We start from the raw sequence: 24,824 nt of genomic DNA, 5'->3' as shown, positions 1-24,824 counted from the left end.
GCAGGGTAACTTTCCCCATCCTTTTCCTCCTACTAGGACCTGATATGGAGCTACTTCACACCCAGGAGAAGCAGGAACTTGGCAAATATTGGTGTTGGTTAGAGATGACAAATATCCCTTTCATCAAGTGGCAGGGCAGCTGGTAAACTGAAGCCGAGCAAGAGGAAGTGATCTGCCTGTGAGGAACTGGGACTGTTCTTGCTGGGGTGTGTGAATGCTGACAGGGGAGTGTGACTAGGATGGTCTGCATCGGGGGATGGGAGTCTGCCCGGGGGAACATACCTGAGCTTGTAACATGAGAACCCAGGAAGGGGTTGAAGGCCAGGTGACTCCGGGCCCGGAAAACTGAACAAAGGCGGTGGGAGGGGTAACGGAGAGGGAGTGCTGGAAGCAGGCTGGAAAAATGGCTGGGAGGCAAAGATGGCTCTGACCCCCCAAGGGGGGCTGGGCTGGGATGGGATGGCCGGGGACCCCAAGATGGACCTAACTGAGGGGGTCCCTGTTGTTTGTGCCTGCAAAACCTATCTTGAACTGTATTCCTGTCATCCAAATAAACCTTCTGCTTTACTGGCTGGCTAAGAGTCATGGTGAATCACAGGAAGCCGGGGGTGCAGGGCCCTGAGTTCCCCAATACTCCGTAACAACTGGTGGCAGGGGTGGGATCTACTGCACCCCGTGGACGGCGCTTCCTGCAGTAAGTGACTGGGGAGCAGTAAAACGAAGGGGGATTGACAGGGACCAGGCGGGCTGAAGAGTGAGAGAGAGACGGTTATTACCCCTGGGAGTGTGTGACCAGCGAGAAGGACTTTTGCAGTAACAGGGTCCCCCGGGGGGATCGCAGCGAGTGGTCCCAGGGGCGGAGGAGTCTGCAACTCGACCCTGGCAGAGAGGTGGTGACCTCGAGAAGGGCTGGCACACTAGGGGGCCCCCTGGAAACTGTGGGGAGCTGTGAGCACACAGGCCGGTGAGTGGCCAGCAGGAAGATGTATGCCAAGCGGCTTAAGAGCGACCTGGTGGAGCTGTGCAAGCAGAGGCGGCTGCGCATTGGGAGGCTCACCAAAGAACAGCTCATTGCCCAGCTGGAGGCGGAAGATCGCGCGAATGAACTGATCCCTGTGTCTCAGGAAAGCAGCCTGGCAAATGCAGCGCAGGCACCAGTGTCTGTCCCAGCTGGGAGTGGTCAGCCGGCTGCTGAGGGCTTCCCGAGACCCCTCCTTCCTAGGCCTAGGGGAAGGGTGGGGAGGAGCCCAGCAAATACCGAGGGCGCCGTGACCCCCCCGGCCAGCAGGGGATCCCCCCGGCGAAGCCCGCCAGCCAGCAGAGGATCCTCCCGGCGACATTCGGCATCCGTGGAGCGGAATTGGCTGGAATGGGAGAAAGAGCTAAAACTGAGAGAGCTGGAGGATCGTGAACGACGGAGACAGCATGAACGGGAGGAGAATGAGAGACAGCGTCAGCATGACCTGGAACTGGCGAGATTGAAGGGCAGCGAACCCCCGGCTGCGGTGAGTGAGGGGGGACCCAGGACTGCACGGAGCTTTGATAAGTGCATCATGGCCCCATATAAGGAGTGGGAGGACATGGATGACTTCCTGGAGGCCTTTGAGACGGCCTGCGAGCTGCACCGGGTTGATCCCGCGGACAGACTCCGGGTCCTTACCCCCTTACTGGACCCCAAAGGCGTGGCATTGTACCGCCAACTGGGAGAGGCAGAGAAAGGGGACTACGAACTATTCAAAAAGGCCCTGCTACGTAAGTTTGGGCTGACTCCTAAAATGTACCGGGAAAGGTTCCGGAGTCAAGATAAAACCCCTGAGATCTCATATCTGCAACTAGCCGCCCACATGGAAAGATACGCCAGCAAGTGGGCTGGTGGGGCCCAGACGAAGGAGGACCTAATTAAACTGCTGGTACTGGAGCAACTGTATGAGCGGTGCCCATCCGACCTGAGGCTGTGGTTGGTGGACAGAAAGCCAGAGAACCCGCGACACGCAGGGCAGCTGGCCGATGAGTTTGTAAAGAGCCGGTCAGGAGATAGAAGGGAGGAGTCCCAAAGGAACAGTCCCACCACAACGCAGAGAGAGAGTCACCATGGGACCTCCCCGTGGGAAAATACAGAAAAACCCCATCAGAGGGGAACATCCGGCGTCAGGACCATCCGACCCACCCGGGGGGACCCATGGGACATGGGCTGCTACCACTGTGGCCAAAAGGGCCACATACGGGCCCAGTGCCCTAGGCTCAGGGACAGACTGAGCAGACCAAACCCACAGAGGGTTGACTGGGTAGAGACCGAGCCCGGCGAGAGGCAGCATTCCCAGGGAAGGGGGGCTGGCAGAGTACCACCTGCTAAGGAGGGAGGAGAGCTCCAGGCCAGCTCCTCTAGGGGGCTGGATGCTCCAGACTCAGGGTTTTTGGTTTATACGGTGGGCGCGGGGCTGTCCCTCCGGAGAGAGTACCTTGTTCCCCTGGAGGTGGATGGGAGGAAGGTCAATGGATACTGGGATTCGGGCGCAGAGGTGACGCTGGCCCGGCCCGAGGTGGTGGCCCCAAATCAGGTGGTGCCCAACACCTACCTGACCCTGACGGGGGTGGGCGGAACACCAGTCAAAGTGCCCGTGGCAAGGGTACACCTGAAGTGGGGGGCCAAGGAGGGCCCCAAGGATGTGGGGGTACACCCGTATTTGCCCACTGAGGTATTGATGGGGGGGGACCTGGAGAACTGGCCAAGCAACCCCCAAAAGGCACTGGTTGTGACCCGCAGTCAGAGCCGGCAAGGGCCACTGCGCCCTGGCCTTGGGGGGGGTGCCTTGCCTGAGGCGCAGGACCCTAACCTGGTGGGGAGGGAACGCCCAGGGACACGGCTCAGGGAGGCTGCAGCTTCGGACCCAGCGGGCGAGAAAGAGCAGGTGGCCATCCCTGTCCCAGCTGCTGAGTTCCAGGCCGAGTTACAGAAAGACCCCTCCTTGCGGAAGATAAGGGACCTGGCCGACCTCAATGCGGTACAGACCATGGGACGAGGTGGCCGGAAAAGGTTCCTGTGGGAGAAGGGGTTCCTGTACCAAGAATGGGCTCCCCCAGGAAAAATGAAGTCAGGGGGGATCAGAAGGCAGCTGGTGGTACCCCAAAAGTATCGCCGCCAGCTGCTGTGCCAGGCCCATGACATTCCCCTCTCAGGGCACCAGGGAACCTGGCGTACCCAGCAGAGGCTGCTACGGAGCTTTTACTGGCCTGGGGTCTTTGTTACTGTCCGACAGTACTGCGGATCCTGTGACCCCTGTCAGAGGGGGAGGAAGGCCTGGGACAAGGGAAAAACAGCTTTAGGACCCTTGCCCAGCATAAAGGATCCTTTCCGGAGGGTGGCCAAGGTTAAAAGGGCGGCTCTAAACCAAGAGAGCCCAAAGCACAGACCTCCAGACTGGAGCGCTGGGAAAAAACCACCGCCCAGTTGGAACCCCAGAGGTATGGGGGTGGGGAAAGGGCACAGGCCGCATAAACCTTCCCACATGTGAACTGCGAGTGCCATCCAGCACCCCCGACCTAAGGGGGGGCGTGAAACTGGAGGGGCCTGGTGTAATTCCCACCAAGGAATGGGAGGGATGCGGGGGCATCCATGGGAACGGGGGTAGGTTCGAACTTCCCCAGGTCACTGGCTAAAGTGACCCTGCTCAGTTCGGTCTCAAAGGGGGAAGAGATGTGACGAACTGGGACTGTTCTTGCTGGGGTGTGTGAATGCTGACAGGGGAGTGTGACTAGGATGGTCTGCATCGGGGGATGGGAGTCTGCCCGGGGGAACATACCTGAGCTTGTAACATGAGAACCCAGGAAGGGGTTGAAGGCCAGGTGACTCCGGGGCCCGGGAAACTGAACAAAGGCGGTGGGAGGGGTCACGGAGAGGGAGTGCTGGAAGCAGGCTGGAAAAATGGCTGGGAGGCAAAGATGGCTCTGACCCCCCAAGGGGGGCTGGGCTGGGATGGCCGGGGACCCCAAGATGGACCTAACTGAGGGGGTCCCTGTTGTCTGTGCCTGCAAAACCTATCTTGAACTGTATTCCTGTCATCCAAATAAACCTTCTGCTTTACTGGCTGGCTAAGAGTCATGGTGAATCGCAGGAAGCCGGGGGTGCAGGGCCCTGAGTTCCCCAATACTCCGTAACACACACTGCCCAAAGGGACACAGCACATCAATGCAACAGCCAAGAACAGGACACCATTTGCCACAGCTCTAACTACTTGGCAGTGCTTCCTCTTTGCCGCCACCGGACACAGACTGAGCCAAATCTGGCCCCGGTGGGGTATCCATGCAGCCCTGGAGATATAACAGAGGGCAGACTATGGCCCATTGTATTTACTTTTCAAAATCAGAGTTGTGCATGTCTGCTATGTTATGGTGGGGAAAGTGTGTTGAGGAAGTCTGATTCTAAGTCTAATTGTCTATTTGTGGCAGTTGAATTTCTTCCCACCAAGAAGAGAAGAACTCAGGAACCTGTGGGTTAGTAATGAGTTTGGGGCTCTCGTGAGCAGGAGAACTTCAGTTCTGTAAGACATAGGCAAGAAAGATTCAGAACAGGAAATCACCTGCAACCACCATGTTCTGGGCTGATCCTAGCCATCCCCCAGAAGCACGGGAATTAAGGAAAATGCTCATTAAACAATCCAGCAGCACAGAAGAGCACCAGAGACACAGCCACCCTCACCTGCCTCTGTCACACGCCAAATACCAACAAAACGCCAGGCAGATCTAAAAATACCAGGAATTCCTGCCCCAAGGAGCAGTTTGTGCCTTACAGCCCGCTCCGTGAGCCTCCCAGGACTATTCTCACCTTTTCACTTTAACACTTCATCGGCTCAAGAACTGCTTTAAGTCACTGGGGCAGGTGGGGAATTTAAAAATAAAGAGACAAATTGCTGGAGCCAAAACAATTAGTAATGCTCCTAGGAAGGAAGGAAATGCTGGCCATCCACCAAGGATGTCAGGTTTTCCCCAGTGCCTTCCATTCAAGGATCTCAAAGCACTTTACAAACAAAACATTTATCACCTATGCCTCAACCCCTCCGGGAGGCCAGTCAGAATCATAATTCTACAGATGGAGAAAGTGAGGCACAGAATGGAAAAATTAATTCTTCAGAGTCACACGGTGAATCAGCAACAGAACCCAGGCGTCCTATCTCCTTCCCATGAACTCAGCCCACAAAAGCATGCCTCTGTCTCCTGAAAACTCCTTCCAAGCTTTCCCTAGGTATTTTCTGTTCTTTCTGGAACTGGCACCCCTAGTTTGAGTGCAGTAGCAAAAACGCTGCACAGGGGCAGGAGAGATGCTAGGAAAGTACACCCAAAGCAGGGGACACATCGCAGGAGACAGGGTCTGGGAAAAGAGGAACAGATTTAAAAATTTTATTAAAGCTAATGTTAAAAAAAATATAGAATACGTAGGTTGGGAAAAGAGCGTCTGTACATCTGGGTATAGTGCTTAGAGATTATCCACAAATATAAAGTTAGTTTTTAAAAGTCATATGATACATAAAGTACAGAATCAGCCCACATTTAGGTGACTAGATTTAACAATACAGTTTAGATATTAGAATACTACATCCTCATCTTGGCACCATGGACGGTGCGGATGGAGGAGGCTGGAAGCGGGTTTCACCTTTACAGCAAAGGCCCGGAGACTACCAGAACCAGGGAGGAAAATAATCTACCAAGACATCATTTTTCTTCCGATATCCTAGTGTCCAGGGCTGGAAATAATTTGATGCCTGACTGTAGAACAAGTTTCCACACAGCTCCTTGGCCAATTCTTAGCGAATGTTTCCATTCAGCTCTTGGGAATTTTCCAAGAGAGAAAGTCACCAGAACTGTTTTCAGAGTCTCAGAAGAGGCCCAGGGGCCCATCAGTCAGGTTACTCAGACCCAGCTCCAGACCTAGGATAGCAAGTTCTAGCTAACCTAGAAACCCCTTCTCCCTACAGGCTGCAACCGCCCATACCCACCGAAGCACTCCTTGGATGGAATTCAATAGCTGGAGCCAGACTGCTCATTCCATTACCTCCCACCCTGAGAAGGAGCCAGGCCCGGATCCCTCTCTGAGACGCCTAGGAGCTGCTGAGATTCCCTAATCCCTGGATCAAAACGTGGGTAAGAGCCAGTGCACAAGGCAGGCATACACAGATGCTTTGAAAGTGAAACCAAGTGGATTTCCTGGAAAAACAGGGCAAGGCTAGCTAGCATACATACGCCAGAAATTCCAGCTACCTCATGTACTTACAGCTGGCACTTGTGGAAGAGACATGAGTGTGCAGTGTTCCTTCTCTGTATCTCTCACATGCAGAGAGCACCCGCCTTGGCCACCTTGTTTGTGGACAGGCAGTAAAGTGATTTTACAAGGCCCGTTTCCCTTATCTACAGAGCAGGATTCTTGCCAACTTCTGTGAACATTCAGAGCAGCTGCATCCCCACCCCCACCTGGGAGAATTTATGCAGAAGAGTTTATAACAGCTGGTTTGCAGCTCCCACTCACCACTCAAAAATGCACCATGGCCCATTTGCCAAGCTACAGAGATCACCAAGCTCTCAGCAGGACACTAGGGACAGGTGAAATGAAACAGTTCTTGATTTCTGCTCCCTGGCTTTCCCCCTTTCAGGGGGATCACAACTCACTGTTCAGAGAGAGAGCAGCTGGTAGCTGACAGCGCACTTCAGGCCAAACCTGCAGCCCCTCCCTGCTAATCTAGGCCTGGATGCTGCCAGTGCATCTTGCTTCTATTCCAGTCCTGGGCTCCCCATGCCCCCAACTCTGCCAACACACCTCAGTTCTGCCCCACCCTGCTCTTCCAGTCCTGGATCACTCCGGGGCAGCGATGGCTAACTTTGCTGGAACGTTCACCTCCCTAAGAATACCACGCAAGCAACAACTTTGTGGCAATTACCCCCAAACTAGCCACCCCCCCTGCAGTGTCTTGGAAAGCAAGGGGGGGAGGGAATTCTCCACCATCTGTGCTGACACAAGGGGAACTCTGAACCTTTGCAGAAAGGGTGAGGGTCACAGAGGAGGTCCAGCTTCTCAGCCATCAGGGCCAAGAGACTCCAAGGTTAATTTGTGGCCATGGGAGTCTAAAAGAGGAGGGACCAGAGCCCAGGGCTATGTACCTAACACAGAGTGACTCACAACAAGGGAGTGACAACTTGTCCACACACAAGTCATGCTGCTTTAACTACACCATCGAAAGCAGTACAAGCCAGCTAGTGTTTCTACTGATTACAAAGGTGCTTTTATAGCTATTCCCCTGCAAGAAAGGGAATAAGCTCTGTGGGTGCAGGGTGCCTTTATACCAGGGCTTAGAGCGTTTTTCTCCATTCAGTCCCAGGGCAGGGCTAACCACAACTGAAAAAAAACGCAGAGGAAAGGCAGTTGCTGACTTGTTTAGCCAGGAAGCTGCTAACCGTAACACTCCGCACCCTCTCTACCTTCCATGGACCTCAGCTGCTTGGGAAGGAGTCTGACTGGCAGACATTCATTCAAGTTCAGGGAGGTTCCTGACAGCCAGCCATGTCCGTCCATGCCCATAATCAGAAAGGCATCCGAGCACAGAAAGCTACTGGCAAAGTCCCAAGGCACCCAGGCGAGGCAGCCCCCGATTCCCCAGAACCAAGTGCTGTCCACTGCAGCCCCCTGCACGCCACAGAGGGGGAAGAAAGCGCCAGGAGCAGGAAGGGAGCGCAGGAGGCTGGCATTAGCAGGCCCCAGAGAAGAAAGACACACTGGACATTGCTGCACGACGCACACTTTCTTACCGTGTTTGCCATAATAATTCTCTTCATCTCCCGCCATGCCAGCGACTCGCTGCAGGAGCTCAGCTCACTTTCTTTCGACTCCCACAGTCAGCTGGGGATCGGTTGCCCAGTCGGGCTCCCGTGGCCCCCTCTTCCTCTCTGGCTGAACTGGTCTAACCTGTAATAGGTATTTATCAAAAAGCTCCCTTTGCAGGCAGCTTGTGTTGCTCTTTCACACACTGATTCTCTGGCTGTCTTAGCCCTCTTTCCCTTTCTCTCTGGGTGTGACCATGAGCAGCCAATAAAAACAGGCCCATTCAGCGAGCACATTTAAAGGCACAGCAACCCTCCTCTAGGATAGGGCTGGGTTGTTGGCCTGCTTCTCCCAGGCCCTGTGCCACGTCTGGTCATTTACACCCTCTGCCAAATGCATGCCAAGTGCTCCCGAATCAGAATGGGAACAAAAGTGGAAACATCACCCAAGGTGCAAGGCAGGGGCCAGTTCAAAAGCAGGACTGAGGCTCTTTCTTTAGCACTCATAGGATCTCTCAAGATGTCCCTCACATGGAAGATGTATCAGATTCTAGCCATCTCGCATGGCCAGACCTGCAGCCAAGCAGAGCTCTGCACAGCGAAATCCCAACCACAAACCCCTGCACCCCCAAACACACGGAATCTGACGCACTGCGAAGAATTTCTCCCCAAAGAAAGGGGTCAATGAAGCAGCTCCATGCCTTAGTGCCCGCGCAGCATGGTGGCACATGGCAGAAGGGAGTCTCACAGACAGGCTGTGAACAGTTGTAGCTGCTTAAACCATAAAAAGGCAACAAAATGGGGAAGTTTTATTGCTTAACAAAAGAAACTTTTTTACACCCATGAAAATAGGTATGCAATGCTCTGAGCTGGGCTCTGACCCCTCCGCGGTTGGCGTCAGGCTGAATTCTCTTCTCTCCTCTCAGTCGTGCGCGCTTGGCATGTGCAACAGCAGCTACAGGCAGAACATCTGAGTTTCTTTTCCTCTGAAAAAGAGACTTTCCTCTCACAAGTCCCTGATGCAGAGAATGAGGGGAAGGCACAAGTGGGAGAGAGACACATCTAGATGTGCGTGCACGTTTCTATTCTGCTGACGGGCCGAGGCACCGTGGTTGTGGTAGAACTGTGTTGGTTCCTGATACAGTCATACTCCCACAGCCTCTAGTGCGGATGCAGGTATGCCAGAGTAAAGGTGTCTTGCTGCTACAACGTGTTCCCCTTCCTGTCAGGAATAGCTAGACTAGTTCAAGGCACCTTGATATCGGGCTAACCAGGTTCACACTAGGTGACTCTACCGACAGAGTTAAGCTTTTGTGTATAGACAAGACCTTAGAATTGTGTCTTTAAAAAAAGCTTTAAGCCTTTCTATGTGTTGTGCTCATCTACCCTCCTTCACACACCCCTAGAGGGCAGGGCTGCTACCACCAGTGGGCAGATGGGACTGGAGGCCCAGAGAGACTAAGTGACTTGCCTGAGGGAGTCTGTGGCAGAGCAGGGATTTGAACCTGGCTCACCTACGTCGCAGGCTAGCGCCCTTGACCACTAGACCTTCTTCTTCTTCCTTTAGCCACCCCACTGGCCACCGCTGGCACGGGACCAAGGTGCGGGGCTGTGGTTGGAAGCTGGTTCTGCTTGTTGTGTTCATAACGTGTACTCAGCACCATGGGCAGACAGCTCTAGCCGCCAGTCCCAGCACCTCGACTGAGCCTCAGGGGGCACACACGGTGAGCCACAGCAAGGCAGGTGTCATGAGTATACAGCTAACGGTAGCATAAAATCCCTCCTTTACCTGTAAAGGGTTAAGAAGCTCAAATAACCTGGCTGGCACCTGACCAAAAGGACCAATAAGGGGATACTTTCAAATCTATGGGGGAAGGTTTTTGTTTTGTGCTCTGTGTGTTGTCCTCTCTGAGACAAAAAGAGAGACCAAGCAAGTAATCCAGCTTCTACTGAAATGATACATCTAATATTAGAGAAATAATAGCAAGGAAATGCGTTAGAGTATCTTTTGTTTTAGCTTGTGAATTTTCCCTATGCTAAGAGGGAGGTTTATTCCTGTTTCCTGTAACTTTAAAGTTTTACCTAGAGGAGAATCCTCTGTGTTTTAAATCTTATTATCCTGTAAAATTACCTTCCATCCTGATTTTACAGAAGTGCTTCTTTTACTTTTTTCTTTATAATAAAGTTCTGTTTTTAAGAATCTGAAAACCCAAGGGGCACTGGTCTGTGCTCACCTTGGTTACCTATTTGATTGGTATATTATTCTCAAGCCTCCCCAGGAAAGGGGGTGAAGGGGATTGGGGGGGTATTTTGGGGAAGCAGGAACTCCAAGTGGTCCTTTTCCTGAATCTGTGTCTAACTCACTTGGTGGTGGCAGCGATACCATCCCAGGGTAAGGAATTTATGCCTTGGGGAAGTTTTTAACCTAAGATGGTGGAATATAAGCTTAGGGGGTCTTTCATGCAGGTCCCCACATCTGTACCCCAGAGTGGGGAGGGAACCCTGACAGCAGGGTTCTCTTCCCGCCACCTCCTGCCAGGGCCTCAGCTCCATCTCAGCATCCTCGGCATCTCTGCTGGGATCGAGAGCAAGAAGCCAGCTGGTACCGGTTCTGTTCGTGGCTGAGACCCACCAAATTCACGTTGCGCTAGGGTGCGCGTTCCAATCTCGGGTTGCCGTTGAAATCACTGAGTGTCTCATGCCCACTCTGTCCCCTGAGCCTACAGTTCATTGCTGTGGTCTACCCTCTTCGCTATATTTAGATTGTAAATAAATCTCCACTAGACACATTGACTCAGAGTCAGGAATAGAAACCAGAAGCCCTGACTCCCAGCCCCTCCCCCACTCTAACCATGAGACCCCCCACTTCCCTCCCAGAGCTGGGAATAGAACCCAGGAGTCCTGGCTCCCAGCCCCCGTTGCTCTAAGCACTAGACAAAACTTCCTTGGGATAGTAACTGAGCCAAAGATTGACGGTACATCCTGTGCAACCCCCCTAAGCCAGCGCAGAATCTACCTCCCGGCAGCTGTATCATTTGCTGCTGGGCTCAGACCTGGTCTAAGGACGCACCCTGGGAGTACTTTTTGGAGTCACCACCTGTAAGTAGCACGTTTCTCGCTGCCCTACGTGCCAGTCGCCCGTGAGCCCTTGCCCAGTTCTGCGCTCCCATTGGCTGGCAGTGATGTCATGGGGCAGACTGGTAGGCCACGATTTACGGCTCCGAAACAAAAGCCGGGATTGGAGGAGCGGGAGAATCCGAGCACCTCTCCTGGAGCTGCTGCCTTGGACGGAGGGACCCGCACCCCTCTGCCCAGCGCCAGGCTGCCCTAGGCACAAAGGAGGGCTGGGGAAAGCCTCAACCGTGATGAGGAGAGGAGAGAGGCCAGACCCGCGCCCTAGGCAGGGCAGAGCCTGCTGGGCCATGAGTCATTCTGCCACTCAGGCTGCTGCAGGGAGGGTGGGGAGAACGGAACAAGCAGCACGAGGGTGTGAATGCATGAGGGAGGCCGATTAACCACAGCCTAGAGGGCGAATGCTCCCAGCCGGTCCCTGAGCCGCAGTGCTGGGGGAAGCCTGGAGGGGTGGGACTGGGAGATCCAGGCAGTGCGGGGAGGAAGGACGATCCAGGGGTTCAGCCTCAGGAGAACTGGGCTCAATTCCCTGCTCTGCCACTGACTCCCTGTGTGGTCTTGGTCAAGTCACTTAGTTTCTCTGTGCCTCGGGACCCAGCTGTACAAGATGAGTAATAGCCCAGGGCTGGGCTAGAGAGGCAGCTCCCATAGCTAGGGCTAGCAAGGCTGCTGAGATGCCCCAGCCCCTGGCGTGGCCAGCTCACCGGAGGCTGGCTCGGTTATTCACACACCCAGAGCCATTTGGGTTCCTTTTGTCACCCTTTGACTTTCCCATCACGTGGCCTTCCCAGGCCCTTCTGGCCATTTTCCTTCCCCAACATGGATTCTGCGGGTTTGTTTCCATCTCCCTCCGGGTGGGCGCGATCTCGTAGCCTCCTCTCTGTCCACAAGCTGCAGGCTGAGCCCCGAGCCAGCCCCCGGCCCGCGCCCCGGACGCAGCCTCACAGCTTTCGGACGCCATGAGCTGCCGGGCCTGAGGACGGGGACGAGAACGAGGAGAAGGTAGAAAGTGTCACCTCCCAAGCCAGCTGCCCTCAGCCTCCGGCCACGCACAATGACAGTCCCCAGACCCCCCCATCTCCAGGGGCTGCCCCAGGGCGCCAGCCCCAGTGGGTGCTGTTCAGAGGAGGTGGCGAGCAGCGTCCTGGCAAGCACAACCCGATCAACAGGAAATGAAGTGGTGCTAATTAAAAGAGATGGATGCCGCCGGCTTTTATCTGCCGTTCAGCCAGGATCAAAGGGGCGCTCGATAGAGAGGCCGTTTCAGAGAAAGTGCCAGGAAGCCGCAAGTTCGCAGAGCCCCGGGAAACCCCCCCGAGGCCTCTCTCCAGGGCAGAAAACCAACATATTCCTCGCAGCCCGAAAGTGGAACCGCCCCGAGGTCTCCAGCCTCGTGCTCGGCTGTTCAGCCGCACCTGCCCCATGGGCTCCGAGGGGCACGGGGAAGTGGGGCGTAGCCAGAGATCTTTGGGCAGCCGCAGGCTCGCTGCAGAGCCGAAAGTATCACAATGGCAAATTGGGTTTAGTCTGTCTGCCCCGCTCCCCACCGGCAGCTGCTAGACCCACCGCACTGACCTCTCCGGGGGGGAAGGGACAATTTCCGTTTAAAGCGTTTATCAGATTCAACCAACTTGGGTTTGTGTCCTGTGGTAACGGGTTAATTTGGTTTTGATTTCTAATGAAGAGTTCGCTGCCTGGGAGAATGGAGGATCTATGCTCCTCACCCCTGACCCACAGCTCCCTGCTACCCCAGGCCTGCCCCGCCCCAGCTCTGCCAGTGCCCCTCAACCCCGACCCACAGCCCCCACTATCCCAGCCCTGCCCCCCCAGCTCTGCCGGTGCCCCTCAACCCCAACCCACAGCCCTCACTATCCCAGCCCCCCCCAGGTCTGCCGGTGCCCCTCAACCCCGACCCACAGCCCCCACTATCCCAGCCCCCCCCAGCTCTGCCGGTGCCCCTCAACCCCGACCCACAGCCCCCACTATCCCAGCCCTGCCCCCCCCAGCTCTGCCGGTGCCCCTCAACCCCGACCCACAGCCCCCACTATCCCAGCCCTGCCCCCCCAGCTCTGCTGGTGCCCCTCAACCCCGACCCACAGCCCCCACTACCCTGTTTCCCCGAAAATAAGACAGTGTCTTATATTAATTTTTGCTCCCAAAGATGCGCTAGGTCTTATTTTCAGGGGATGTCTTATATTTCAATGAAGAAGAATACGGTACACATCGGTGGATGCCTTATTATCGGGGAGGTCTTATTATCGGGGGGATGCCTTATATTACAACGAGAGGCAAAACTGTAAGTAGGCCTTATTTTCGGAGGATGTCTTATTTTCGGGGAAACAGGGTATCCCAGCCCAGGGCTGCCCCCCAGCTCTGCCGGTGCCCCTCAACCCTGACCCACAGCCCCCACTATCCCAGCCCAGGGCTGCCCCCCAGCTCTGCCCGTGCCCCTCACTCCCGACCTGCAGCCCCCTCCTACCCCAGGCCTGTCCCCCCAGCTCCACCAATGCCCCTCAGTCCCAACCTACAGCCTCACCAAAGTCTGGTCCTGGCTCCCAGCTGAACTCTCCCAATGCCCTTCGCTCCATCCCTGCAGCCGCCTCGTCCCCCCAGCCCCGGGCTGAGGACGTGAGGGGTTCTCAGCTCCGCCCTCAGCAGGGCCCTGGTTGCCTCCTGCCGGAATTGACCAGGTTGTGGCCTGCTGCCGCAGGGGCGGTCTCCTGGTCTGGGTGGATCTTCCCGCTGATGCAAAGCTGCTCTTGTGACCAGCCTGGGTCAGACGCCCCCCACCCCAGTCTGGACAGCCCCAGGACACAGGAAGGACGGGTTCCCTAATTCCAGCCTCCGGACCAATCTCTGATTTATTACCTGGGGCCCTTCCTAAACTCAGCAGCTCATCCTGCCATGGCCCAGGCTGCACCTGTGGTGCGGACAGAGACCTCGAGACGCCAGCGGCAACAGGTACAGGGCATGGGCACAGGTGCTACAAGTAAGGGTGCCGGGGTACGGCAGGACCCCCTGGTTTGAAGCGGTTTCCATCACCTACAGGATTTAGAGTTTGGTTCCCTGGCTCTCAGCACCCCCACTCTACAAACCGTTCCATCCCCCCAGGTTTGGGGTCACCCTGCCACGGGTCCCGCTCTGGGCTTACCCAGCAGATGCCAGTTTCCACAGCTGCCAGTCTGGCCCCTGCCTTCCGCTAACAACATCCAGCCCTGGGGTGAGGAAATCCCTCTGCAGGCCCCACGGGAGCACGTGACCCGTGTGGCTGGTAACAGGATGTCATGCCTGCTAGCACAGCCAGACAGGCAAGAGGCCAAGTGACTGTGCCAGTCCCGGGCCCCTCTGATGCTGGGGGCTCCGTGGGGGCCCGTGGGCAGCGCCTGCCTCTTTCCAAATCCTCACGTGGTCCCGGCACCTCCGGCGTTTCCAGCCTCGCTACCCAGTACCCGTTTGCAGCACCAAACCACCAGTTGTTTGCTGTCCGGGCCTGGCCTCTGCTGCCCTGACGGGTCCCAGCGTGGCCAGGATCTGCGGCTCTCCCTGTAAGCTGGGTCCTGCCTGGCATGTGAACTGGCGGCATCTCAGAGCTTGGTTCTCTGGCTAGGCAGCAGTTCTGCAGAAAAGGACCTAGGGGTCACAGTGGACGAGAAGCTGGATATGAGTCAACAGTGTGCCCTTGTTGCCAAGAAGGCTAATGGCATTTTGGGCTGTATAAGTAGGGGCATTGCCAGCAGATCGAGGGACGTGATCGTTCCCCTCTATTCGACATTGGTGAGGCCTCATCTGGAGTACTGTGTCCAGTTTTGGGTCCCACACGACAAGAAGGATGTGGAAAAATTGGAAAGAGTCCAGCGGAGGGCAACAAAAATGATTAGGGGGCTGGGGCACATGACTTATGAGGAGAGGCTGAGGGAACTGGGATTGTTTAGTCTCCAGAAGAGAAGAATGAGGGGGGATTTGGTAGCAGCCTTCAACTACCTGAAGGGGGATTCCAAAGAGGATGGAGCTCGGCTGTTCTCAGTGGTGGCCGATGACAGAACAGGGAGCAATGGTCTCAAGTTGCAGTGGGGGAGGTTTAGGTTGGATATCAGGAAACACTATGTCACTAGGAGGGTGGTGAAGCACTGGAATGGGTTACCTAGGAGGTGGTGGAGTTTCCTTCCTTAGGAGGTTTTTAAGGTCAGGCTTGACAAAGCCCTGGCTGGGATGATTTAGTTGGGGATTGGTCCTGCGGTGAGCAGGGGGTTGGACTAGATGACCTCCTGAGGTCCCTTCCAACCCTGATCTTCTATGATTCTCCACCCCTCAAAACTCCCTCTCCTCCCTCTGGCTGAGTCAGCTCCTGCCTTGCTCAGATTCCCTCTCCCTGAGTTAGCTAGCGGGGGCAGGAGTCCACTGAGAGAGGGGAGGTTCCTTCTCCAGCTGGACCAAGATCTGCAGCCTCTGGGTCATAAGGGTCTGAATCCAGGGACTGGGGCCCTAGGCAGCATCTGAACCTCCAGGAGACTGAACAGCACCCGACAGATGGAAACATCCCCCACCCCCTCCCACAGCCGCTTCGGGTGCAGGTCTCTGTGGGTCAGCCAGGGAGCAGGTCCGTCTTTCTCCGGGGCATTCTTCCTCCCTAGATCCCACTAGGCACAGAACTCCTCACACACACACACCCCCTAAGCTGTGGCTGTGCACTGTTAAACAGCCCCCGCTCCACCCCAGAAGCAGCTGCATTCTCTCACCGTAACCGCAGTTCCTGTGCATCTCATTAGCAGCCCCCTTTGCAAACCCCCGCGGTAGGCACGCTATCCTCACCACGGAGTTGGGTTCAGTGGGTGGTCCTGCGTTTGGAGTGTTCTTTGTCCTTTGCATGCTCCCTCTCCCGTTCTAGCTCAGTGGTTTGGACTTCGCTATCTAACTGCAGGCAGGAGCTGGGCTTCCCCGTTTCAACACAGCAGGGTTGGGAGTGAAAAGCCAAATGTATGGAAAGCAAGAGACATGGCGGGTTGTGGGCTCTCTCCCAAGGCGTGTCCCTGGGAAGCGAGTGGCTCTGTGACCCACCCTGTCCTGAATGTCTAGAAGGCAGCCACCTCCCTGCCTCAGTTCCTGCCCCACTTCCACCCCTCCTCCCAGCATGTCATGCTCTGAAACGCTGCCAGCTGGCGGGAGGGGGCACCTCATCTGCAGCCCCGGAACACAGCCCCCCTGGGCAGCCAGGGGAGCGAATTGCCAGTGAGTAGCTGGTCACCGGCCCGGGTATGGAACGTGCCTGGGGGCTCCGTCCCAGGCCCAACAGACAAGTGCCCCTGGCCCAGAACGGCCCAAACTCCAGCCATGCTGCTCCCCTTGTACAGGGGGCTGGGCGCCACCCCGCCTGGGAGAGCCCCTCCAGAGAGAGACGCATCCCCTGCAAATACCTCTACCCCCCCTCCCGTGCTGCCCTTTCCCAGCCACCCCAGCGCTGTCAGGCGAGGGCCCAGCCCTTTCGTCTAAAGCCGGGTATTTCTCCCCCTCCCGGAGGGTGACTGCCCTGCCCTGCCCCCCAGGCAGGCTGGGCTCTAGCCGCGGGGGGAGGATCCCGTACGCTCACCTAGGGAGAGAATACGAGCGAGCGAGCCCCATGTGACTGGAAGGGGCCCAGATACCATGGTGAGGGGTGCAGCGGCAGCACCTACCGAGAGCGCAGGAATCTACGGAGCAGAGGGGTTGGTGCTGGTTTGGATGCGGTGCCATCCGCTGCCAGGATCAGGCACATCAGATCTCACCTCAGGCAGCTCCCGGAAGCAACGGCATGTCCCCCTTCCAGCTCCTATGTGGAGGCGCAGCCAGGAGGCTCTGCGTGCTGCCCCGTCTGCGGGCACCGCCCCCGCAGCTCCCATTGGCTGGGAATCGCGGGCAGAGGGAGCTGCAGGGGCGGTGCCCACAGACGGGGCAGCACGCAGAGCCTCCTGGCTGCGCCTCCACGTAGGAGCTGGCCGCATGCAGAGCAGAGGTAGCATGCGGCAGAGGTAGCACGCGGAGCAGAGCCCCCTGGCTGCCCCTATGCATAGGAGCTGGAGGGGGGATGTGCCGCTGCTTCTGGGACCTGCTAGGAGCGGCCCCCGACCCTGCTCCCCGGCTGGAGTGAGGCAAACCCTAGACCCTGCTCCCCCCCACAGCTGTCAGCGCTGCTTGTGCAGGACAGCAAGTGTGGGCACCCGCCTGGGGGAGCTGGGCAGCATTTCTCACAGGGCTGTCACACCAGGGTGTGCCCCAGGCCCAGCCACCCCGCCCCCGCTCCCTTCCCTGCCACCGTCAGTCCGAGAGGAAGGAAACAACACGACTGGTGCTGATGATTAGAAACACAGGGCCCTGCGCCATGCGAAACGGAAGTGGGGGGGCGGGCGGCCAAGCCCAGGGCTGGTTCAGATAAACACCCCCTCCCCCTAGGAAACATCACCCCAGGAACTGGGCACGATTGACAGCTCGGGGTGAGGGGCAGAATGGGGGGAGGAAACTAATGGTCTGTAACATCACATCTCCGGTGCTCCCAGCCCCCATCTTCACACGTCAGCCTGCGTGTGTGCTCCGGGGCGGGTCAGAGCGGGCTCCCCGCGAAGGGGGAACAACTGAGTGCTGTAACTAAAGGGGTCTGGGCAGCGCCCAGCGCGACGGGGCCCAGATCTCGGTTGGGGTCTGGGCAGTGCCCGGCCCGACGGGGCCCCGATCTCGGTCACGGTCTGGGCAGCGCCCGGCGCGACAGGGCGCTGATCTCGGTTGGGGTCTGGGCAGCGCCCGGCGCGACAGGGCGCTGATCTCGGTTGGGGTCTGGGCAGCGCCCGGCGCGACAGGGCGCTGATCTCGGTTGGGGTCTGGGCAGCGCCTGGCGCGACGGGGCCCCGATCTCGGTCACGGTCTGGGCGGCGCCCGGCACGAGGGGGCCCCGATCTCGGTCACGGTCTGGGCAGCGCCCGGCACGACGGGGCCCAGGTCTGGGTGGGGGTCTGGGCAGCACCCGGCCCGATGGGGCCCCGATCTCGGTCACGGTCTGGGCGGCGCCCGGCACGAGGGGGCCCCGATCTCGGTCACGGTCTGGGCAGCGCCCGGCACGACGGGGCCCAGGTCTGGGTGGGGGTCTCCTGGACGCAGTTCTCGGTTTACTACACTGCACCCTGAGGGTTTCCTGCCTTTGTACCCAGCCCCACGGCGCCCATCTCCCCGACACGCACCATCAGCCATCGCTCGCCCCGGCCACGCAGCGGACCAGCTAACGGGCCCGGTTCCCCCCACAGCCCCCCGCCAGCCTGGCCCCCGCCGTACAGCCCCCGCCTGACCGTCCCCCGCTGACAGCGGAAGCCCGGGGGTGGGGGATGCGGGGGCTCAGCCCGTGGGCGTTACAGGGTCCGGCTGCCGGGGGCCCTAAGGAGAAATAGCGCGGGGGGGGGGGGTACGACTGGAGATCCCAGCTCCCCCCCCCCCGGCCGAGCCCAGCACATGGGGCAGCCCCACCCCAGCTCCCCTCGGGCACTTTCCCGCCCAGCTGCCGGGCGTGGGAGGGCCCCGATCCTGGGCACGGCGCCCGGCAGGGACGCAGCCCCCCCGCCCCGCCGAGCCCCCCCCCTTACCGTAAGCCTCGTCCGGCTCCTTCCGGCCCATCGCGCTCCCCGGCTCCCCGCACTGCTCCGCCGCAGCCGCTCGCCCTGCACAGCCCGGCGGCCGCCGGGGGCGGGGCTTGAGGCCACACCCCCAGAGCTCGGCCCCCCAATCGCCTGGGTCCTCGGGGGCCGCGCGCCCCGCCCCCTGCCACGAGAGCCGCCTGCCTGGGGAGGGGCGGGGCCATATAGCCCCATGGCCGCCCCATCCGGCCATCAGTCCATATGGTCCAATATCCCCCCTCCTGCTGCCTGGGACTGGACCATCAGTCCGTATAGTCAGAGAGCTCCCTCCTGGGCTTGCCCAGAGGGGCATCGGTCCATCTAGCCCCGTATGGAACCTCCTGCCACTGCAGATCAGAACTTCGGTCCACAGAGCTCATCTTCCACCCTAGATCGGCTCATCGGTCGCTATTGTCTGATATCTCTCCTCCTGCCATGCCAGGTCAGCGCCCTCCTTTCTGCCCTGCAGGATCGAGCCGTTACAGGCCCGCTGGCCCCGTGCCTGCCCCCTGCTGCGCTTGTTAGGCCCAAAAACCGAAAAACATGTTTATCTCGGCTTCTGCTTGTTATCCCAGTAAACATGCTTATCTCAGTTCTCACTGTCGTTTCCCATGCATGAAGCTGCACGTATACAGGATGTATAGAAGATATATGGAAAAGGGCAGGGGGTTGGACGGACCCTGGGAAAGGAATGTGAAGGACGGGAAGCTAAACAGATGTATCCTGATTACTACTAGAACTGAATTTAAACAATGCATAGGTTAGCAGAATTTAGACACGCTAAGTTGTTTGTCTCTCTGTATAAAAGAAGCCCAGTTGTGCTTGTAAGGTGTGTTCCTCCCTCTGGCATGAGTCGAGGGGGACACCCGCTCAGCTGACTGATCAATAAAGAACTTGAAGCCGTCTTCTAGACTCCCGTGCCTCCTTGGGGTAATTGGGCAGCTCCAGGGGGAAACGAGCCCATTTGGCTAACACGCTGGAGATGATACCTCAGTGATGAGCACCGGACAAGAACCTGAACAGTCCGGAACAGAAGAACGGGTCTGTCCAGCTCGTTAGGTGGCTGCGTAGGGGACTAGGCCTCAGACCTCAGTATCCACAGCTCCTCCCTAATGGATCTCACTTACAGGTCCATACAGTCCAGTATCTCATGTCCTGCCATACTATATAGACTGTTGCTGGTCCATATAGAATCATCAAATCTCAGCGTTGGAAGGGACCTCAGGAGGTATCTAGTCCAACCCCCTGCTCAAAGCAGGACCAATCCCCAACTAAATCATCCCCGCCAGGCCTTTGTCCTTAAAAACCTCTAAGGAAGGAGATTCCACCACCTCCCTAAGTAACCCACTCCAGTGCTTCACCACTCTTCTAGTGAAATAGTGTTTCCTAATATCCAACCTAGACCTCCCCCACTGCAACTTGAGACCATTGCTCCTTGTTCTGTCATCTGGTACCACTGAGAACAGTCTAGATCCATCCTCTTTGGAACCCCCTTCAGGTAGTTGAAAGCAGCTATCAAATCCCCCCTCATTCTTCTCTTCTGGAGACTAAACAATCCCAGTTCCCTCAGCCTCTCCTCGTAAGTCATGTGCTCCAGACCCCTAATCATTTTTGTTGCCCTCCGCTGGACTCTTTCCAATTTTTCCACATCCTTCTTGTAGTGTGGGGCCCAAAACTGGACACAGTATTCCAGATGAGGCCTCACCAATGCCGAATAGAGGGGAATGATCACGTCCCTCGATCTGCTGGCAATGCCCCTACTTATACAGCCCAAAATGCCATTAGCCTTCTTGGCAACAAGAGCACACTGTTGACGCATATCCAGCTTCTCGTCCACTGTGACCCCTAGGTCCTTTTCTGCAGGACTGCTGCTTAGCCAGTCGGTCCCTAGTCTGTAGCAGTGCATGGGATTCTTCCATCCTAAGTGCAGGACTCTGCACTTCTCCTTGTTGAACCTCATCAGATTTCTTTTGGCCCAATCCTCTAATTTGTGTAGGTCCCTCTGTATCCTATCCATACCCTCCAGCGTGTCTACCACTCCTCCCAGTTTAGTGTCATCTGCAAACTTGCTGAGAGTGCAGTCCACGCCATCCTCCAGATCATTAATGAAGATATTGAACAAAACCAGCCCCAGGACCGACCCTTGGGGCACTCCGCTTGATACCGTCTGCCAACTAGACATGGAGCCATTGATCACTACCCATTGAGCCCGACAATCTAGTCAGCTTTCTATCCACTTAACAGTCCATTCATCCAGCCCATACTTCTTTAACTTGGCGGCAAGAATACTGTGGGAGACCAAATCAAAAGCTTTGCTAAAGTCAAGGAATAACACATCCACTGCTTTCCCCTCTTCCACAGAGCCAGTTATCTCATCATAGAAGGCAATTAGGTTAGTCAGGCATGACTTGCCCTTGGTGAATCCATGCTGACTGTTCCTGATCACTTTCCTCTCCTCTAAGTGCTTCAGAATTGATTCCTTGAGGACCTGCTCCATGATTTTTCCAGGGACTGAGGTGAGGCTGACTGGCCTGTAGTTCCCCGGATCCTCCTTCTTCCCTTTTTTAAAGATGGACACTACATTAGCCTTTTTCCAGTCATCCGGGACCTCCCCCGATCGCCATGAGTTTTCAAAGATAATGGCCAATGGCTCTGCAATCACATCTGCCAACTCCTTTAGCACCCTCGGATGCAGCGCATCCGGCCCCATGGACTTGTGCACGTCCAGTTTTTCTAAATAGTCCCGAACCACTTCTTTCTCCACAGACGGCTGGTCACCTCCTCCCCATGCTGTGCTGCCCAGTGCAGCAGTCTGGGAGCTGACCTTGTTCGTGAAGACAGAGGCAAAAAAATCATTGAGTACATTAGCTTTTTCTACATCCTCTGTCACTAGGTTGCCTCCCTCATTCAGTAAGGGGCCCACACTTTCCTTGACTTTCTTCTTGTTGCTAACATACCTGAAGAAACCCTTCTTGTTGTTGTCAGATGCTACCGGTGTGGTGCTCTGCTTTCTCCTATGTTGATATCACTCGGCTGCGTGCGTGTGTTCCCTCCGTGTGCTGCCCCAGCTCTGCGCAGACAGCTGACCCAAAGAGAACCCCCAATAACCACAGAGTCTAGAAAGATGCAAAGTCACATTGACTAGGTTTATTGCGATCTTGGACACAATAGCAGTTCCCTGTAGGTTTCTTAGCCTAACTCAGGGCATACTACGAGAAAGTGCCTCTTGGCAATGGACCCAGCTCAGTCAGTGGCGGGACTTTCCACTGCCCCCTCGGCCGGACAAAGGCACCTCCCCAGGGATACATTCTTATACACAGGTACAAACAAGTTACACATCACTCCTGACGTATTGAGGTGCAACCCCTCCACGCAGCAAGGTGCCGCCTCGCACCTTGTACCTGTTGGTTCGATCAAAACAACCCTATCCATCATATCCCCCTTTTGCCCCTGTCATTGGGATGGGTCGGCCTGTTCCATGTTCTCTGTGGAATGTTCCGGTATAGTGTGTTTTGGTACCATGTTTGTACTTTAACTTTGCGAGGTGAATATATATTTATGCAACATCAGCCCTTTTCCTGCCAGCTTCTGTGAACCGAGCCGGCCTTCAGCGCACAGTCTGACTTTGCTTTTTAGCCAAGTTTTGACCATTACTTTAGTTCAGGCCTCAGGCCTCGTACTGGGCCTTTATTAGGGCCTTCACTTACTACACTTGTTACTCTTCACATCCCTTGCTAGCTGCAACTCCAAGTGTGATTTGGCCTTCCTGATTTCACTCCTGCATGCCTGAGCAATATTTTTATACTCCTCCCTGGTCATTTGTCCAATCTTCCACTTCTTGTAAGTTTCTTTTTTTTTGTGTTTAAGATCAGCAAGGATTTCACTGTTAAGCCAAGCTGGTCACCTGCTAGATTTACTATTCTTTCTGCACATTGGGATGGTTTGTTCCATCTCTCAGTTCCCTGAGGGAGTCAAAGTCTGCTTTTCTGAAGTCCAGGGTCCGTATTCTGCTGCTCTCCTTTCTTCCTTGTGTCAGGATCCTGAACTCGACCATCTCATGGTCACTACCTCCCAGGTTCCCATCCACTTTTGCTTCCCCTACTAATTCTTCCCGGTTTGTGAGCAGCAGGTCTAGAAGAGCTCTGTCCCTGGTTGGTTTCTCCAGCATTTGCACCAGGAAATTGTCCCCTACACTTTCCAAAAACTTCCTGGTTTGTCTGTGCACCGCTGTATTGCTCTCCCAGCAGATATCAGGGTGATTAAAGTCTCCCATGAGAACCAGGGCCTGTGATCTAGTAACTTCTGTTAGTTGCCGGAAGAAAGCCTCGTCCACCTCATTCCCCTGGTCTGGTGGTCTATAGCAGACTCCCACCACGACATCACCCTTGTTGCTCACACTTCTAAACTTAATCCAGAGGCTCTCTGTTTTTTCTGCAGTTTCATACCGGAGCTCTGAGCAGTCATACTCCTCTCTTACATACAATGCAACTCCCCCACCTTTTCTGCCCTGCCTGACCTTCCTGAACAGTTTATATCCATCCATAACAGTGCTCCAGTCATGTGAGTTATCCCACCAAGTCTCTGTTATTCCAATCACATCATAGTTCCTTGACTGTGCCAGGACTTCCAGTTCTCCCTGCTTGTTTCCCAGACTTCCTGCATTTGTGTCTAGGCACTTAAGATAACTCACTGATTGTCCTGCTTTCTCAGTCTGAGACAGGAGTCCTCCCCTCTTGCGCTCTCCTGGTCGTGCTTCCTCACGGTATCCCACTTCCCCACTTACCTCAGGGCTTTGGTCTCCTTCCCCCGGAGAACCTAGTTTAAAGCCCTCCTCACTAGGTTAGCCAGTCTGCTTGCAAAGATGCTCTTCCCTCTCTTCGTTAGGTGGAGCCCGTCTCTGCCTAGCACTCCTTCTTCTTGGAACACCATCCCATGGTCAAAGAATCCAAAGCCTTCTCTTCGACACCACCTGCGTAGCCATTCGTTGACTTCCACGATTCGACGGTCTCTACCCAGGCCTTTTCCCTGCACAGGGAGGATGGACGAGAACACCACTTGCGCCTCAAACTCCTTTATCCTCCTTCCCAGAGCCACGTAGTCTGCAGTGATCCACTCAAGGTCATTCTTGGTAGTATCATTGGTGCCCACGTGGAGAAGCAGGAAGGGGTAGCGATCCGAGGGCTTGATGAGTCTCGGCAGTCTCTCCATCACATTGGGAATCCTAGCTCCTGGCAAGCAGCAGATCTCTTGGTTTTCCCGGTTGGGATGGCAGATAGATGACTCAGTCCCACTGAGGAGGAAGTCCCCGACCACCACCACCCGCCTCCTTGTCTTGGGAGCGGTGGCCGTGGAACCCCCATCCCTAGGAAGGCAGGAGATGCACTGTCCAATCGGTGGAGTCTCCTTCTGCTCCCTTCCCTCAGATGTATCATCTACTCCACTCTCCACATTAGTAACTGTGGAAGAACATGGAAACGGTTGCTCACCTGTATCTGCATTGCTGTTACATGGACGCTCCTCTTTCTTCTTCTGGAGGTCACATGCTGCCACATTTCTTCACCTTCCCTCTGTCCCCGCTGCGCAGCCCGCTCCAATTCTTCAGAACGTTGTGCCCGTAGAAGCATATCCTGACGTCTGTCCAGGAAATCTTCATTTTCTCGTATGCAACGCAGGGTCGATACTCATTTCTCCAGACCGCGAACCTTCTCTTCCAATATGGAGACCAGCTTGCACTTCGTACAGACAAAGTCGCTTCTGTCCTGTGGAAGAAAGACAAACATGGCACATCCTGTCCAGGTCACAACAGCTGAACGCTCACCTTCCATATTACCTTCCTTCTAAGAGCTAATAGTCCGCTATCCCCTGTCCGGTCATGCCATATAGATTATTATGGGCCCATATAGCCTGGTATCCCAGCTGTGTTGGATGAGGCCATCAGTCCATCGTCCCTGCAGCCTGTCAGAACAAATCAGTCCAAATAGTTTGAATTTTTTTGGAATGAAAACTCATTGTTAATTTCCCCCCTGGCATCAGCTCAGCAGGATGGGAGGGGCACTGGTCCCAGGCACTGAGACCCCCCCAGGACCCACCCCTTGCATTAGATCCCACCCTGCTCCTCCTTGGGTCTCAGCAGCGCACAGCCCCTACGGCCCTATAGAGCCCGTGGGCTGCACACTTTGATGTCAGTGCCGGAGAAGGAACCAGCCGGCCACATTTCCTGTGCACTGCTTGGCCTGTGATCCTGGGCTGGTCCGACAAGAA

General features: G+C 56.0%; 1 protein-coding gene across 10 annotated transcripts in view; it reads right to left on the bottom strand.

The window, feature by feature from the left end:
• The window catches only part of SLC44A2 (solute carrier family 44 member 2 (CTL2 blood group)), a 38,065-nt gene extending 19,392 nt beyond the window's left edge, over nt 1-18,673 (bottom strand). For 2 of the 10 annotated variants that reach the window (XM_042844381.2, XM_005279591.5), the window contains exons 1-2: nt 18,534-18,650; nt 7,792-7,948 (exon numbers count right to left, since the gene is read on the bottom strand). In XM_042844381.2, the coding sequence (XP_042700315.2) occupies nt 7,792-7,828 (37 nt within the window). In that variant the 5' untranslated portion in view covers nt 7,829-7,948; nt 18,534-18,650. Of the gene's footprint in view, nt 1-4,577; nt 4,606-7,791; nt 8,055-15,671; nt 15,926-16,604; nt 16,678-18,533 lie in introns of those variants that run through there. The other 8 variants (XM_065575664.1, XM_065575662.1, XM_008175437.4 and 5 more) reach the window with 7 other exon arrangements.
• Between the last annotated feature and the right edge of the window lie 6,151 nt (nt 18,674-24,824).

The sequence above is a fragment of the Chrysemys picta genome, chromosome 22 (genome assembly GCF_011386835.1).
Source record: "Chrysemys picta bellii isolate R12L10 chromosome 22, ASM1138683v2, whole genome shotgun sequence".
NCBI classification, from domain to species: domain Eukaryota; kingdom Metazoa; phylum Chordata; order Testudines; family Emydidae; genus Chrysemys; species Chrysemys picta.
Note: the sequence above shows the minus strand (reverse complement) of the source record. Positions and strands in the feature narration are given on the sequence as shown.